The sequence below is a fragment of the Cyprinodon tularosa genome, unplaced genomic scaffold (genome assembly GCF_016077235.1).
Source record: "Cyprinodon tularosa strain WSP-4 unplaced genomic scaffold, ASM1607723v1 ctg140, whole genome shotgun sequence".
NCBI lineage: Eukaryota > Metazoa > Chordata > Actinopteri > Cyprinodontiformes > Cyprinodontidae > Cyprinodon > Cyprinodon tularosa.
The window spans coordinates 160,523-175,390 of record NW_024038221.1 but is presented as its reverse complement, the minus strand read 5'-3'; the positions used below and the strand labels follow the sequence as shown (position 1 = coordinate 175,390).

Here is a 14,868-nt window from a genome sequence, read left to right as displayed (position 1 = left end):
AGTAAAAACACTTTGGCAGATTATTAATTTCTAGTTACAATCAAACATTAAAGAAACCCAGTGTTCATGTGTACAAATAAATTTATATATAGTCTACACTCCTTTTTAACCCCAGAAGTCTATATACACCTTTTTACAGATACATTTCAAATATTATCAAAAAAGATGTTTGTTTGTTTTTTTGCTTTATGAAAAGGTTTTATTTACATTTCATGATTCAAAACCATTGGTCTGTAACTGCCAGATCCCAGCACCACCCCACCCACAACCCCATTATTTCCTCTCCCTCTTCTAAGTATGCAACCTCTTTACACAGTGCAGAAGGCTTCTTGAAAAGTTTTGTGCAACAAACAGCTTTTATAAAATGCCTGTCGTGTGGAATGGACGCTGAATTTTCTTTTACATTTCCTTGCAGGCAATGACAATTTTTAGAGAAAATACAGGCGAGTATTTCTTACAAAAGCTGGAGAATGTCTTCAACCACAGACTGTCCAGACAACATGTGTCTATAATGTTTTATATCAAAATGAAAACAGATAAACCCCCCCAAAAAAAAAACATCCTTCATTGAATACTAGCTGGTAGAAAAAACATGGTGAACAAAACACTTCCCTTCAAGTAACATCAAGTTGATCAACTAGGAACAGTGGGAATGAATTGGCAAACACTGAGGATTCACAGTCCAAAAACAAACCCACGTCATAAAAAGAGGAAGCTGTGGATTAAAGAAAAGTCAACAACAAGGTCAACGAGAGCTAAAAGCCAGCAGAGTGGAGTCAGTTTCCTTCCACAGTTCAAAATTGTAGCTGGAGGCGGAGACTCCTCTTCTGGCTGATTGTATTGGTCTGCAGGTTCTTATTCAGGGAGGAAGTTTTATTTTCAGCTCTGAGGCTTTTTTCCAGGTTATTTCTGGGGAACTGAGTTATTTCTTCCAGTGCTTTTTAATCTTCCAGTGTATTCTGTTGACAAAAAACTGAGAGCTCTTGATGGTGAAAGAATGTTTGAGATGAAGATGTATAAAAGAAACAAAAAAAACAACATTTTCCTGGTGAAAGTTGCTTGCATGATAAGGAAAGAGACTGTTGCCAATGCATGAGATGTAAAAGAGCATGAACAGGTAAAAAGAGGAGCGATCTTAACAAGCACTCTAGTGGATGATATACCTTAGAAATTTTAAGAAAGGAGAACATGTTAAGATAAGTTTATAGACTCTGTGCAAAACTTAATATTAGTCATCAGGGTAGTTAGTAGTTAGTGTGATTAGCTAATAACAGACTAAATCAATTCGGTGGAATTGTAGCTGAAAAAAAAAGGGAAGGCATATGCATTACAAGTTGTTAAATAGATAAATTATTAAATTATTAAATACAAATTCACAAGATGAAATTAAAATTTAATACTATTTTTTTCCAAGAATGTATTCAATATTGATTCATAACCTTGCTTTTATTTTTGGATACCCTGTCATCTAGAAACTATCTGCAGCAGCAAATATGAATTTGCTGTTTCACCTGCTTCAACAGTAGAAATATTAATTTCTTGAGTGAATTATGAGATGTTTTTCACATTTTAGCAGAAAGGATCCAAATCAACCGGAGTTACACCAAACAGCTACTTAAACTGCATATTTCAGGTTCTCAAAGCAGATGAAAGGTGTGGTTACACTAAAAAACGCAGAACGTTACACACAAAAACTACTAACCCAAACTAAAGAAGTCACACAACACAGTACCTGGTTTACAGCAACTAAATGACCTCCGAAAGCGCAAAGGCACAAGCCAGAATGAAATGTTATAACCATAGGCTGCTCTTTATGGGTGAACTAACAGCGAAATTAGAAATAATGCTGCCATTTAAGCACCAAATTTTCTTGATGGTCCCTGTTTGTATATATGGTATGGCTTTGTGGCACAAGGTCATCTTTCCCTTTCTCCCCCCTCTGATAATATGAACAGCGAAGGCAGGAGTCTGGTATTTCACTGCGTCCTTCAGTGCAATTGGCTCGACTGGAGGTGACCACAAAGTAGAGCGGTCAATCTGTCTTTTACACTGTAGCAATAATAACTTTCCCACAATGTCACGCTCAGGCAGCTAAATAAATAAGCAATTTAACCTCATAACTGCAACTTCTCAGCATGGAACTTCATTATTCCTGAGGCGAACAAAGGCGAAAAAAGGAAGGAGCTAGACTCAGAGCTGACTCAGCTTAGGGTGCAGTCAACAGAGTCTGAAACTGATTCAGTATTAAAAATGACAAGGATTTCTCACCTGTGGCTCATGCCTTCTTGCAGTCACTGTTCTCCTTTTAGCACTAGAATAGGAGCATGTACTAATTCTAACTCTACATTCCTTTTAGTTTACAGTTCTTGTTAGAAATGTCCTTGAATCAATCATAGATGACCACAACCTTTTGTAGCATCGGTAATAACAGTTCTGCATTGAATTGAGTTGCTCTTCTTGGCAGAACCCATAATAAATGGCCCCTGAAGATATACTGGTATATTTGGTATATCTGTATTTATTTGAGATCATTGCCACACCAGAACACCCAGATTTTAAGTTTTGACCATTCTGCACCAGTACTAGCAATAGACTCAGCAACATGAAATCACCACCATGCATGATAGTTGGTACAATATTACATATAGTTGATTTTGAAATGGATAAGACCTGCTAACTTTTGATGCCTGAAATGGGTCTGAAAGCCCTAATAATGCTGAAAACATGTAAAGGAAGCATGGAAGTTAAGTCTGCGTGAGGAAGCCAACCAATTCAAATAAATTCAAAAAGTTCTGTCAAAAAGAGCAGCTCGAACTTCAACCAGAAGCATGTCTATAACTGGACAGGAATATGCATAGCCATTCTAAGGAAGTTAGTGTTGGAAAAACACAAAGCAGCACTGCTAGAAATTCAGGTAACTACAGCACCTATTAAGATTTAAAGAAAGCATCTCCATGTAGTTTGTTTTCATGTCACCCTCAGCCGGGATTATCAGTGACTTAAAACTCAAACAGCTCTACAAAAAAAGAGAAACAAAATTATTTAAATCCCTGAATATAAACTGTTTGCATTACATCTAAAAATCGAACTATATCCAAAATATTGTAAGTAAGCAAAGGAAGACTGAGAGTAATTTTTTTGCAGGTTAACAGGGAAAGACATTCTGGTCCTACATATCTAAAACAAAAAGGTTAGATTGTATTAACAATAAATATGGTAGAGAAATCTTTAATGGTTAGATAGTAAAAAAAAATGAATGATGTCCCATATAAACAAGCTGATTCTTGTAAGTGCCAAATTGCCATTTAATAATCTCCTATGGTTATTTACAACTGGAACATAAAATGAACAATTACAACTGTTTTCAGGGGGCATAAACTGTCTGATTCAATGGGCTGGAAGTGCATCTGAGGCAGGCAAATGGAAGATAACCTCTTTACGATGGCTCTTACATTCCTTCTCCACTCATCTCTAAAATCAAATCAGTGTGCCAGAATCAGCAGAGCCTGATATTTTACTGATCTGCTCACAGAACCATAGTGAACATTCAATGAGAGCAGTGAGTGATGCTGTTTATATTTGGGATTTTTTTTTTCTGCATCATCTCATCTACCTGCATCGACATGAAGGTGCGGCAGCTACACCGAGGAAACCAGGGTCGTCTGGTCACAGGGAGAGGCTCAATATAGCCAAGCTTTAACTGGTATATTGCATTGTTTGAACCAAGTTAAATAAAGGTAAAAAAAGCAATCGATTGGGAGCTAATTGGAAGACAAATACCAAAAGACAAAGAAATACTAACCTTAAAACAGATCAAATTATAATGCTCCTACAGTTATGGCACTCTGAAATGAAAATATAGAAAATAATTACAGTCTTTTAAAATCCTAAAATATTAATAATGTCTCGTGCATAAATCCTTTAGAGTAGCAGCTCCATACGTATATCTAAAACAGTCACAGGAGGTGGAAAAATTTGCCATCACATAAAAAAAAAAACAATGAACCAAGAGATTCGTAAACCCTAACCTATCACTTTTAATCAAACTGACTAAGCTCGTTATTGACTCTGTGCATACCTCCCATACAAAGAGATGGGTTACCCACAATTCATTGCCTTTTCTGTCCTCCTGCTTTTTATTTTGAAGTACAACAGTCTGCAAGCACCAATCAGGTCATTCCTTGACAAATAATAGTGAAATAAATTAACCTTGCCACTCTTTCACCTAAAAGTCACTGCCAAATATCTGAGCAGCTCCAACCTTTTTTCTCTTTACTATCCACTTGACTATATTTAGCATTACCACATGTCAGTAGCAAATAATAGATGGCATCCTCCCTTCAAACAAATAAGCTATGCTATTGCTAATGTTAAGCCAACCAGAGCAAATGCAACATCCTTGCCTTTTACAGTACGTCTTTAAACTTGATCAATCAAATTGCATTTACGACTACGCAACGACAGATGCTGGTTACATATTTAAAAGGTATAAATAAATGAAAACAATCAAAACATGAGCGCCCCCCATATACTTCTGTAGTGGCCAACATTAGCCTTCTTACTGTACAATTTTCAAGTCAGGTTAGTGGGGAGAAATATCATCTAGCAGCATTTCTTTACACCACTACTGTTAGGAAGCATCAGAAGAGGGAAAAGAGGAGTGAAGCAGAGGCAACAAAGCTGACACTAATGAATGTAGTGTTAGCTAGTGATAGCGAGTAGGGAGGAGAAGAAATGCATAGGTCATCCCTGCTACTTGTAAAGGAGGAGGCAAAATGGTGACTCCATTTTATTCTCCTCTGCGTTGTACTGGCCTCATTGTAGTGGTGCGGAGGCTGTGCTCAGAGAAGGAACAGGAGGGCACTGAGGGGGGTGTGTGTTGGTAAGCAGGCTGCATCCCCCCTCATTAGGGATAGCCATCGTCCTCCACACTGAGTGCCACACGCTGTAAACAGTAGATAAAAAGATGGTTACCAAGGCAGGCTGAAGGAGGGGATGAACAAAGCGACAAAAGTGAATCTATGAGGAAACCTAAAGAAAAATGCAACCTTTATCTCTCTTCTGGTCTTTCTTCTCAGAATTATACTTCCCCTCCCCAACCTTCCCTAATGGTCTGACCCCCCTTCCTTCCCTGCATGCTTGTACAGTAGATGAGGAATGCAGGATTCTTGCTTACAGCTGCAAATGTCTGGCCCATATTTTAGCAGCCGGACCAACCTCCAACAGCACAGGCAATAGAACTTGATGAGACACAAGGAAAAATCTCTAGAGTAAAAATGAAATACAATACAGGTATTTCTAAATAATAATTTAAAAACCATTAAGATGGGCAGTCGCCTCTCTCCTCCTTTTCAATGAATGTTGCTCTTTGTTCGACCTTGAATCTTAATCGTGCATCTGTTCTATGTCTGTCTGTGTGTGTGCTTCTAGAGAGTCATCGTGCCAGGGATACCCACAATTCTTTCTATTTTCCCCTCTTCTACTACAGAGCACTACAAAGAAATCAGTGTTACCATGCCAACCGATCAAGAACATCACTTCCTTACCCCTCAATAATTTCGTTTTGGCCGCCCTTAATGGCAGTATCCAGATAAACCAGGGCACACTATATAAAACAAACATCCTTAGTGTCATGATTATGCATTTTTCAACAAACCTGTGGTTCTCCCATAGGTGTATCCTTATAAATTAAAGTCTTTAGTGTCAGTAATTGATTTTAAATAGTTAGCCTTGTATCATATAGACTCATTACACTCAGAGTGACATGTTCTTAGTGTTGATGTTGGTTTTTTTTTTTTAAAGACCATGGTATGAAAGCAATTAAATCACAACATTCAGTTTATTTGAAGATTAGAGTGTAATAAAAGCACCTATATATGCATAAATTACTGAAGCCCAGTTTGATTTGTAAGGAAACTTCAGTTGGTCTATATTGTCAGTTTTTGTGTTTCTCAATCTCTTGTCTAGAATACTACATAGACTGTCTATGGGATTCAGGTAAAACCTCTTTGCTGGCCAGCCAAGTACATTATATCATATTATTTGAAGAGCTATTGGTGCTATTGGCCTTTGGGACTATGCCAGGTCACGCTGGAAAAGTAAATAAATATCTCTATTAAGCTTGTCAGCAGAGGAAATCACAAAGTGCTCTAAGATTAGCAGCTTAGTTCACTTTAGACTTGATAACACATAGTGGAGCAGCATCGGCAAATGACACGACTCCTTAAATCATTTCTGGCTGTGGAAAGTTATAGTGGACTTTAATCACTTTGGATGCTGTGCCTCTCCACTTTACCTACAGATTCTGAGACTTTGATTGTTCCAACGTTTTTCTCCTTAACAAAGGTAGGATTCTTCTAATATCTCTAGTTAAGCATTCAGCTGACTACATTGTGAAGGTAAATGATGAGAAATAATGCTGGTGAAGACTCTGAGTCATCCAGGTCATAGTCATTCCAAAAAAATTTAAATAAACAATCCACTGGACTTTGTTTCCAAGTGTGAAGACATTTCGCTTCCCATCCAGGTAGCTTTTTCAATTCAGTATGTCAGAAATAGCGTTGAGTTCAAGGTTTTTTACAGTAGCCCCAAAAAAAGGTGTTTTTGTTCAGAAAACATGCAAATTGAAACAGAATTAATGGAATGAAAAACAAAGAGCAGCGACCTCCTCGGGACAAGACTCTGTGGTACATCTACACCTTATGAACAAAGGACATTCTTTTGAAGAGGAGAATGTTGACATTTTGAACAAAGAAGATAGGTGGTTTGAGAGGGGCGGGAAGGAAGCCATCTATGTTAAGAAAGAAAAAACAACTGTAAACAGAGGGAGTGGTCTCAGATTTAAGCTTTCAAAAACCTACAATGCAGCAATTGAATTGTTCCGTTCCCACTATCATCGCAACCCCCACTCCCTTTACAGGGGAACAAAAACCCTTGCTTATTCAGCCAGGCCAACAATTCCCTTTAAAAACATCCCTTTCAGAGACATAGACGGGTATGGGGCATTGCAGGCTAACAAAAGAAGCCAAACGACTCCCATTACAAAGGGGTGGACCCGTTTCCTCCATTTCAATTTGCATATTAAAAAAAAAAAAAAAAACGTTTTGTTGGGCTACTGAATAAAACCTTGAACTCAACGCTATTTCTGACATTTGAATTGAAAAAGCTTCCTGGATGGGAAGCGAAACGTCCTCAAACTTGGAAACAAAGTCCAGTGGAATGTTCTTTTTTTACTTTTTTGTAATGATGAATAATGATTCCAGCAGTATTTTTTAAATCACACCTGAACTTCTGACAGAGCTTGTTTCAAAACCCTCTTAAGGCTGCGGTCATCGCGTTGCAATTTTGTGCAATTTTATACAACAATAATGTTTCTCTCAATTTTAATTATATTACTACAAATTGACTGCTCTGCACAGTCAGGTAGATTTGTTTTTAGTTTACTCTATTTAGGGAGGCTGTTAAAGAATATCCACAAGACAACTGTCATGTCAGAGCCTCCTTTTTAACATAGCCGTGACTCGTCTGCATTATAAAGCCTTTTAACTGATCTAGTTCTTTGATCACAGAGGAAAAGAGGAACTAAAATCATGTGTGATGAATAAAAACACACATTTTACTTTTTAATAAAAACAGATACTGTAACATTTTAATGATAATTATCAAGATGCATCTGTCAATTGTTAGCTGGATGACTACGGAGTATATCTGAATGAGGAAGAAAGCAGCGGGCTAGCTTTTGGACCGTGATAATTGTTACTGGGAAAGTACAATCAGTTTTGTTTTAGCCTGTCTTTTGCCCTGATTTTGTCTTCCTTTATGCTTTAAGAATTAATTTAATCAAGACTTGAACAGTTGAAAAGGCTTTGAGGTCCTTTATCCAGCTTTCAAAGTAACTGGAATTTGATTAACTCTATCATAATAATAATGTTCCAATAATATTTAGCTAAATATAAACAATATTTAAGCTCTGGATTCCCACTGTTTGGATAGTATTTTAATTTTGGTATTTTTCATGTTAAAATAATTTTTCATTGACCATATGTGGAAAAAAATATGGTTAATCTGCGAAAAATAAAATAAAAAGAATCTACTGCCCTACCCTAGAAACCCCTGCAGGCAACAGTTCCTTCTGTTTAAAGATGAGTTTTGACAGAAAAGACATTTGATAACCAGGTTGATGAACCATAACATAAAAACAATGAGATGAGGGATGTTCTTGGGAATCTTATTTAATTGTAATTGTTGCTTAATGAGAAGAAAAAAATGCTAAATAGATGACTTAGGTATGTCTAATTGGTGCTCTCAGTGATTTAAAATGGTATGTGAGCATCTGGAAGTGTGCATGTGCGAGCCTGCTCTTTTTCCCCACTTGGAAACCTTGTGCATCATCCCACTTGCCAAAAACATTTCAGAAATCCATTTTTCCACTTGTTTAACCCTCATTTGGCACTGGAAAGCATCGGTGCACCAGAGTACCAATGAGAGTTGCTGTCTGTGACGCCGCCACCTAGTGGAAGCGCTATGAACGGCTGGCTGTGGCTGCCACTCACTGGCGGGTAGACGTGGCCAATGGAATCGCTTTGCCGCCCAATGTGGATTTCGTCGTCATCGTCCTCTGTTGTTTTGCGGTACACGGGGTTGTCGAAGTTCATGCTCTTGGTGTTTTTGCGTCGCCAGTTGCGCCATATCAGGTAGCCGCCGGTGCAGATCAATCCGATGACCACTGTGGCAAGGATAGGGACTGCATGTGTTTAACACACACACAACAACAACAAACGGCGGGAGCGTTAACACAGCCCAGGGGACACGGAGCGGCACTTTAGGCACTAACACACACAATACAGCTTGCAGCATTTCCATTTCTTAGCTGAAGGCTCATAGCTTTCTTTATTTTCTTTAAAATTTATTCTTAGAAGGGAGTTTATCCCAAAACTAAGCATCACATTATCTATTTATATATATTTTTTCATAAATGGTATTCAATGTAACATTTGATCAACAATTAGATAAGGTTTGAAGACTAGAAAAAATGCAAAGAATGAATATTTTCTAAAAATAGCACTGACCAAAAATTAACAATTTGAAAAATCTGAGCAAAGACTATGAGCCTCCAGACTCATTACCCTACAGAACAGAGCAAACATATCTAAAACCACCTCTAATTTCTTCATATTATGCCACCAGAGATCCTGTGGACTTGAGTTGCGTTTTCATACATTTTCTGTCCAATTTTGACCAAAACAGGAATTTATATTGTTTGCTTAGAAATTGACACATAAAGAAAGAGTTTAAGCCAAATTATAATTAAGAATAATAAAAAAAAAATTATGAAAAACATCAGAAATAGGAAATATAGGTCACTAAAAGCTGACTGGATCAGTTGTTCTTCTGCTGGTAATGTGATGTGCCTGGGACTTTTACATTACAGCTCTTTGTAAATAACTTAACTAAATATCTGTTTAAATACTACAGTGCCTTCAATAACTTCCTATGTATTATGATTTTTTATTTTTTTTTTACATTGCATTTTGTATTATAGTAACCAAAAACTCTTGTACAGTTTATAAATTTTTATGTTCGAAACTGTGACACTAACTCCAAATAGTGTCTTTTTTCCGAATTGGAAGAAATAAAATCAATCAAAATAGAGCCTGTATGCATTTGTATGTGACCAGCTTCCATGCTGCTGCAGAAACTACAAACTGCTTTTTTTTCCACTGTGCAGAGGTGTCTTGTTAGGTTGTTTGTTTTTATATTTGTTTTTCTTTTTACCAGAAGTGGAATTTTTCTATTGGATGTACAACTTTGGTGTCATCTGACCAAACCCCCTCTCTCTGTTTTTAGGTCTCTTACATGGCTACAGCAAACCAAAACGTATATCTTTAAACCATGATGTTGTTCTTTCCATTCCACTCTAAAGGTGAGATTTGTGTAGGATTAATAGCTGTTCTCCTGACAAACGTCTCCACCTAAGCAGTGAATCATCACAGCCCCTCCAGAGGGCTTCTTGGTTCCTACTCTAATAACACTGTCATTACCAGCCTAATATTTGAGGTAGATGGATGGGTCTAAGTACGTTTGCACTTAGCCTGTTTAACATATGGAAAACATATTTCAATAAAAATTTCAATGTAAAGAAAATATATATAGCAAATACAGAAAATATACCATCCACCAAATACAACATCATGAGTTTTTTTTTTTTTTTTTATTAATGCAGTTTTAAGTCTGCAGTTGTGCAATAATGTCTATTTTTGGATGATAAATGGCAAAATGTGCGCTGTAATATTCTCAGGATCACATTCTCCATGTGTTTAACCCTCACCTGTCTAGTGCATTCTTTGATACGATGCTGATTTATGATGCTATATTTATACTGAGATTAGGTTTCACACCAAAATAAACATTAAAAAATAAGTGACTTCTGAGTGGCTGCTCTGGATTTGATTTATTAGTTTGGACTGAATACAAATGCATATATGAATTTTAAGATTTCTATGTGAAAAATAGTTTTGAAAAGTACACATCATGTTTCTTTCATGCGTCATTAAAGCACTTCTTTGTTGGTATTACATAAAGCTTAAAATAAATGGCCAAAGTTTGTGTAGTTTGTGTTTGTTAAGTTTGTGAAGTTTGGGCTTGTGTGGACAAAACCTGCAAAAGTTGAAAGGGGTGTGAGACAAATATTTTACATTATAGTAGTGAATACTAGTGTTTTTTAAACATGATTTGTGTGTCAATTGTTGATTAATCATAATTAAATAAATCAAGTTTTAAATAAAAAGAGATAATTCTTATGACATTAGGCTAAACAGACAGAAAATGAGTGAAAAATGCAACATGACCAAAGAAGAAAATTTAAAATGACTTTAACAATCCCATCAAAATGACCTTGAAGCAAATTATAAAGAGAGAAGATTTGGATCCAATGCTGTACATTACTCCTCATCTCACAGAAAGATCAAAAACACACACAAATAAATCAACATGCACATTATACCTCAGAGACTGCTTCTATTCAGCATTATGCATACTATAAAAGCCCATCCACAGCATGCAAACAGAGGCTAACATAAGGTTTGTAATATAAAATCATTTAGCATTCAGGTCCCTAGGCAATTGATCTAGCTTTTGTTTGTTTTTTCTTATAAAAAGTGCTGCAAGGTTGCTTAGCTGTCATCAGCACATTATCCTGCTGCTCCATTTTGGATATGATTTATAATTTTGTGTTCGCCTTGACTGAAAAATGAAAACGTATCTGCAGACAGTCTGGCTGTGGTGTTTTTTTGGACAGGGTTATTAGAGGAGAATGGAGAGGGGACGAGAGGAAGGGGAGGGGGGGCTTTGGAGGATTTGAGATAAGTGCCGTCTCTTTCTATTCATTACCATATTGGCATTAATGCTCAACTGCCCTGCAGAACCAGTGTGTGTGTGAACACTATGTATGAGAAAGTAACGGGCAATCCAGTGTGAGAAAAAAAAAAAAAAGTAGTGTTTGCGTATATGTGTGTTCATACCAAAAGATGTGCCTTCATCCCCTATGGAAGCCCCATCTAATTGCCCTTTTGTAGTACTAAATAGACTTAAGATCCCTGTGTGACTAAATCTATCTTTGTTCTTTCTTAAATGCTCACTGGTTAAAAAAAAAAAAATAGTCTTTTTTTTTTTTGCAGAATATTTCCTTCTAATTTGAGAGGCACTGTAACAGCCCAACTTGCGCTAAATACTGTTAATCGGGGCTGAGACGCACCCCTCTTGTGGAACAGTGGGTGGTGCATTACTGGAGAAGAGCTCCAAAAATCCCAGCCCTTGTGGAGTTCCAACAATAATTAATGTTTCAAAAATTCCCCAAAATTATGTCGAGGGATTTAGCCCAGTAGCAGCAAAGACTGGCAGAGGGACAGTATGAAGGATGAGGTTGAAAGGGTCAAAGTCTCTAAGGGGTTGTTTTTCTAATTAGCTCACATCTCTCTTGTTGAGGATAAAATGAAGATAAAAAATGGATAAAAGAAATATAAGAGCTTCTGGGATTTAAGCAAATTTTCCAAATTAGAGCCATCAATTAATAGCATGTTGTGGCACTAAAAGGTCATTATATGACTGGTTAGCAATTGAACATAAAAAATGTACATAAAGTAGGGTTTTAATTTTACTTAAAAAAAAAAAAGAATAATTTTACAGATCTGCTGCTCCGAATTAATTTAATGTACCTAAATCTAAGACAGTCCAGTCAAACGTTGCCTTTATAGTATACAGAATTGATCAAATCTGTTGGCACCACTGGAAAAGATGTGGAAAAAATAAATCATATAAACCAGATATTCATCGCCCATATTTTAAAATATATTTTTTTAATCAAGGCAAATCTCTTTATAAATTTTTATAACTATAAAGATCAAAACCTGAAGTCTCCGATAGTTAAAGTCAGAAACCGGATTTTAAAATTATTATGCCACTTCAACATTTAAAGGTCTGCATATTTCAATGCTTTTAACACATCTATCGCAATGTGATGCATGTATAACAGTAATGAATTTCTGGTTGTTCAAAAACATTTTTTTTAATTGGGTAGCTAAAGCATTTAACTAATTAAATCTACTAAAAATTAAAAATGTAAAGTAATTTTTATCATTCAGAACAGACTGAAGTAACCGCATTTCATTTTTCAGAGCCCTAATTCATACAGAGCCATGAAATATGATTACAGAGGAAGTTAAATCTAATGTTTAAACAACAGGACCAGTGTAATGACAAAACATTCACTGCTTTTCAATTTTTAATTAATTTGGCATAATGTTTACATTACAAAGGCCTAGCCACTCAGTGACTCATGGCCTTACCACTCTAAAAGGGATTTTTTTTATTGTTGGATAACATCAAAGCTCGTGGTGGTTTATGATAACAAACTGTGTATTAATCAGGCTTAGCCAATCACTGACTGATTATCTTACTGCCTTATAAATGATTTTTATAGATGGGAATCTGTTAGGTTTAAGCTCAGTTTGGTTTGCTTTTGAAAATATGATTTCTTATTTAAAAAAATGCTTTTCAGTGCTGAATAAGTGTTAGATTGCTATTATAAAACTATTACAAAATTTTTGTACATTTTTAAGATTTTATGAGTACCTTTCATGTCATTTGCGCATAAACATGTGGGGTGCACAGATCAGTCCACCAGCTCATTGATCTATTTTGATTTTCTTTAATTTGGAAGATTTGGGATTAGCTGATACTTGACCAATGAAAGTCTGAAAATCCACCACTGTCAGTTCTATAAACTTTGATTCACAACTGAAGTTTTTTTCTTGTTTCACAGGTACTGTTGAATGTTTCCCAGTAAGTTAAGATTGAAATATCAAAGATGTGTTTTGATCTTATAACAGCTGACAGCGTAATTTCTTTAAAAAATCGGTCAAAATCGGAATTGGCTTTGTACATAAAGATCAGTAATCACTAATAGACCAGAAACGCGCGAACTGCACACCCCTATTAAACATACATGATCATGCACGTCGCCAGAAACACAGAAAGCCAAATGCACAAACAATTCACAGAACTTTTAATACAAGCAGCGGTGTACGAGCAAGGAGGGAGAAGCAGGCAGGCAGAGTACAAAGACATGGAAAAGTAGAGAATACTTACCAATCGGAATGACTATTCCCAAAACAGCAACTGTGATGTTGTTCCCTATGAGGTAGTGATCACTTGCAGCTGGATATGGGAGAAGAATAAAAAAAGAAAGATCAGCAGGAGGTGTTGCTCAACACCCATCCACAACCATTTCTTAAAGAATAATTATAGTTTATTTAGACAGAAGGGTATTCTGCAAGAAAAGCATATTTGTATGATAACAAAGCAGGCAGCCCATCTTTGGACTGTTTTTGTTGTTTAAACAGTAAGTGCAAATAAAGTGTGGATGTTTCATGCCAGGATACAATAAAAATGCAATGAGTTTGTTTTTTTTTTAATACAAGAAAAACGTTAAAGCAGTGCGAAAAAGCAATGCACCAGAAAGTTTATGAATGCAGCTACAAAATAAATGAAGAGAACCAAGTCATTTATAACAGCTTTCAGCCATGTTAGGAAGCTTCAGATGACCTTAAGCATATACTTATTAAACCCTTTTTAAGGGAGCATAATTTCTCAGCTGATCCTCATTGAGATGTTTCTGCAACGTCAATGGAGTTAATCGGTGGTAAATTCAGTTGACCAACAATGGTTAGAAAAGCCAAATCTATCTATATAAGGTCTGATAGTGCATTTCAGAGCGTATACCCTGAGCATGAAGTCAAATTAGTTTTCTGTAAACCTCAGAGACAGATTTTTCTTGAGGCACAAATCTGGTGAAGGATAGAGAAATATTTCTACTGCTTTAAAGGTCTCATCGAGTAAAATGGCCTCCTTCCTGCCAAGAGCATGCGGGCTGTCTAAACTGACTGTCTTAGCGAGATGGACCTTAGAGAAGGGACCAATAACCCCATGGTCACTCTGTCACAGCTTCAGTGTCCCTCTGTGGACAGAGAAGATCCTTCCAGAAGCACAACCATCTCTGCAACAATCCACAAATCAGGGTTGTATTGTACATTGGTCGGATGAAAGCCTCTCCTTTAGGAAATCATAACTATCCCTACAGTGAATACAGAGATGTACAAAAGTATACTGCATGAAAATCTGTTCTAGAGTAGTCTCGACTAAGACTGGTGCGACTAAGAACGGTCATCCAAACAATAAAAGCCAACACTGGCTTCAAAACTTCTCAGTAAATGTCCTGAAGTGGCTAAACCAAAGTCCAGATGTGAATCGCTTTTATCGTTTAAGGAAAATTCTGAAAATGGCCGTACATGGATCTCCTATCTCCTATCTCCC

The 14,868-nt window shown here is 36.6% G+C and overlaps 1 protein-coding gene across 1 annotated transcript in view; it reads right to left on the bottom strand.

Annotated features, from left to right (window-relative positions):
• Positions 1 to 955: 955 nt before the first annotated feature.
• lrp8 (low density lipoprotein receptor-related protein 8, apolipoprotein e receptor) overlaps positions 956 to 14,868 on the bottom strand; it is a 143,155-nt gene continuing 129,242 nt past the window's right edge. The window contains exons 16-18 of the mRNA XM_038278392.1: positions 13,645 to 13,713; positions 8,553 to 8,743; positions 956 to 4,945 (exon numbers count right to left, since the gene is read on the bottom strand). Of these exons, the coding sequence (XP_038134320.1) occupies positions 4,907 to 4,945; positions 8,553 to 8,743; positions 13,645 to 13,713 (299 nt within the window). The 3' untranslated portion in view covers positions 956 to 4,906. The remainder of the gene's footprint in view (positions 4,946 to 8,552; positions 8,744 to 13,644; positions 13,714 to 14,868) is intronic.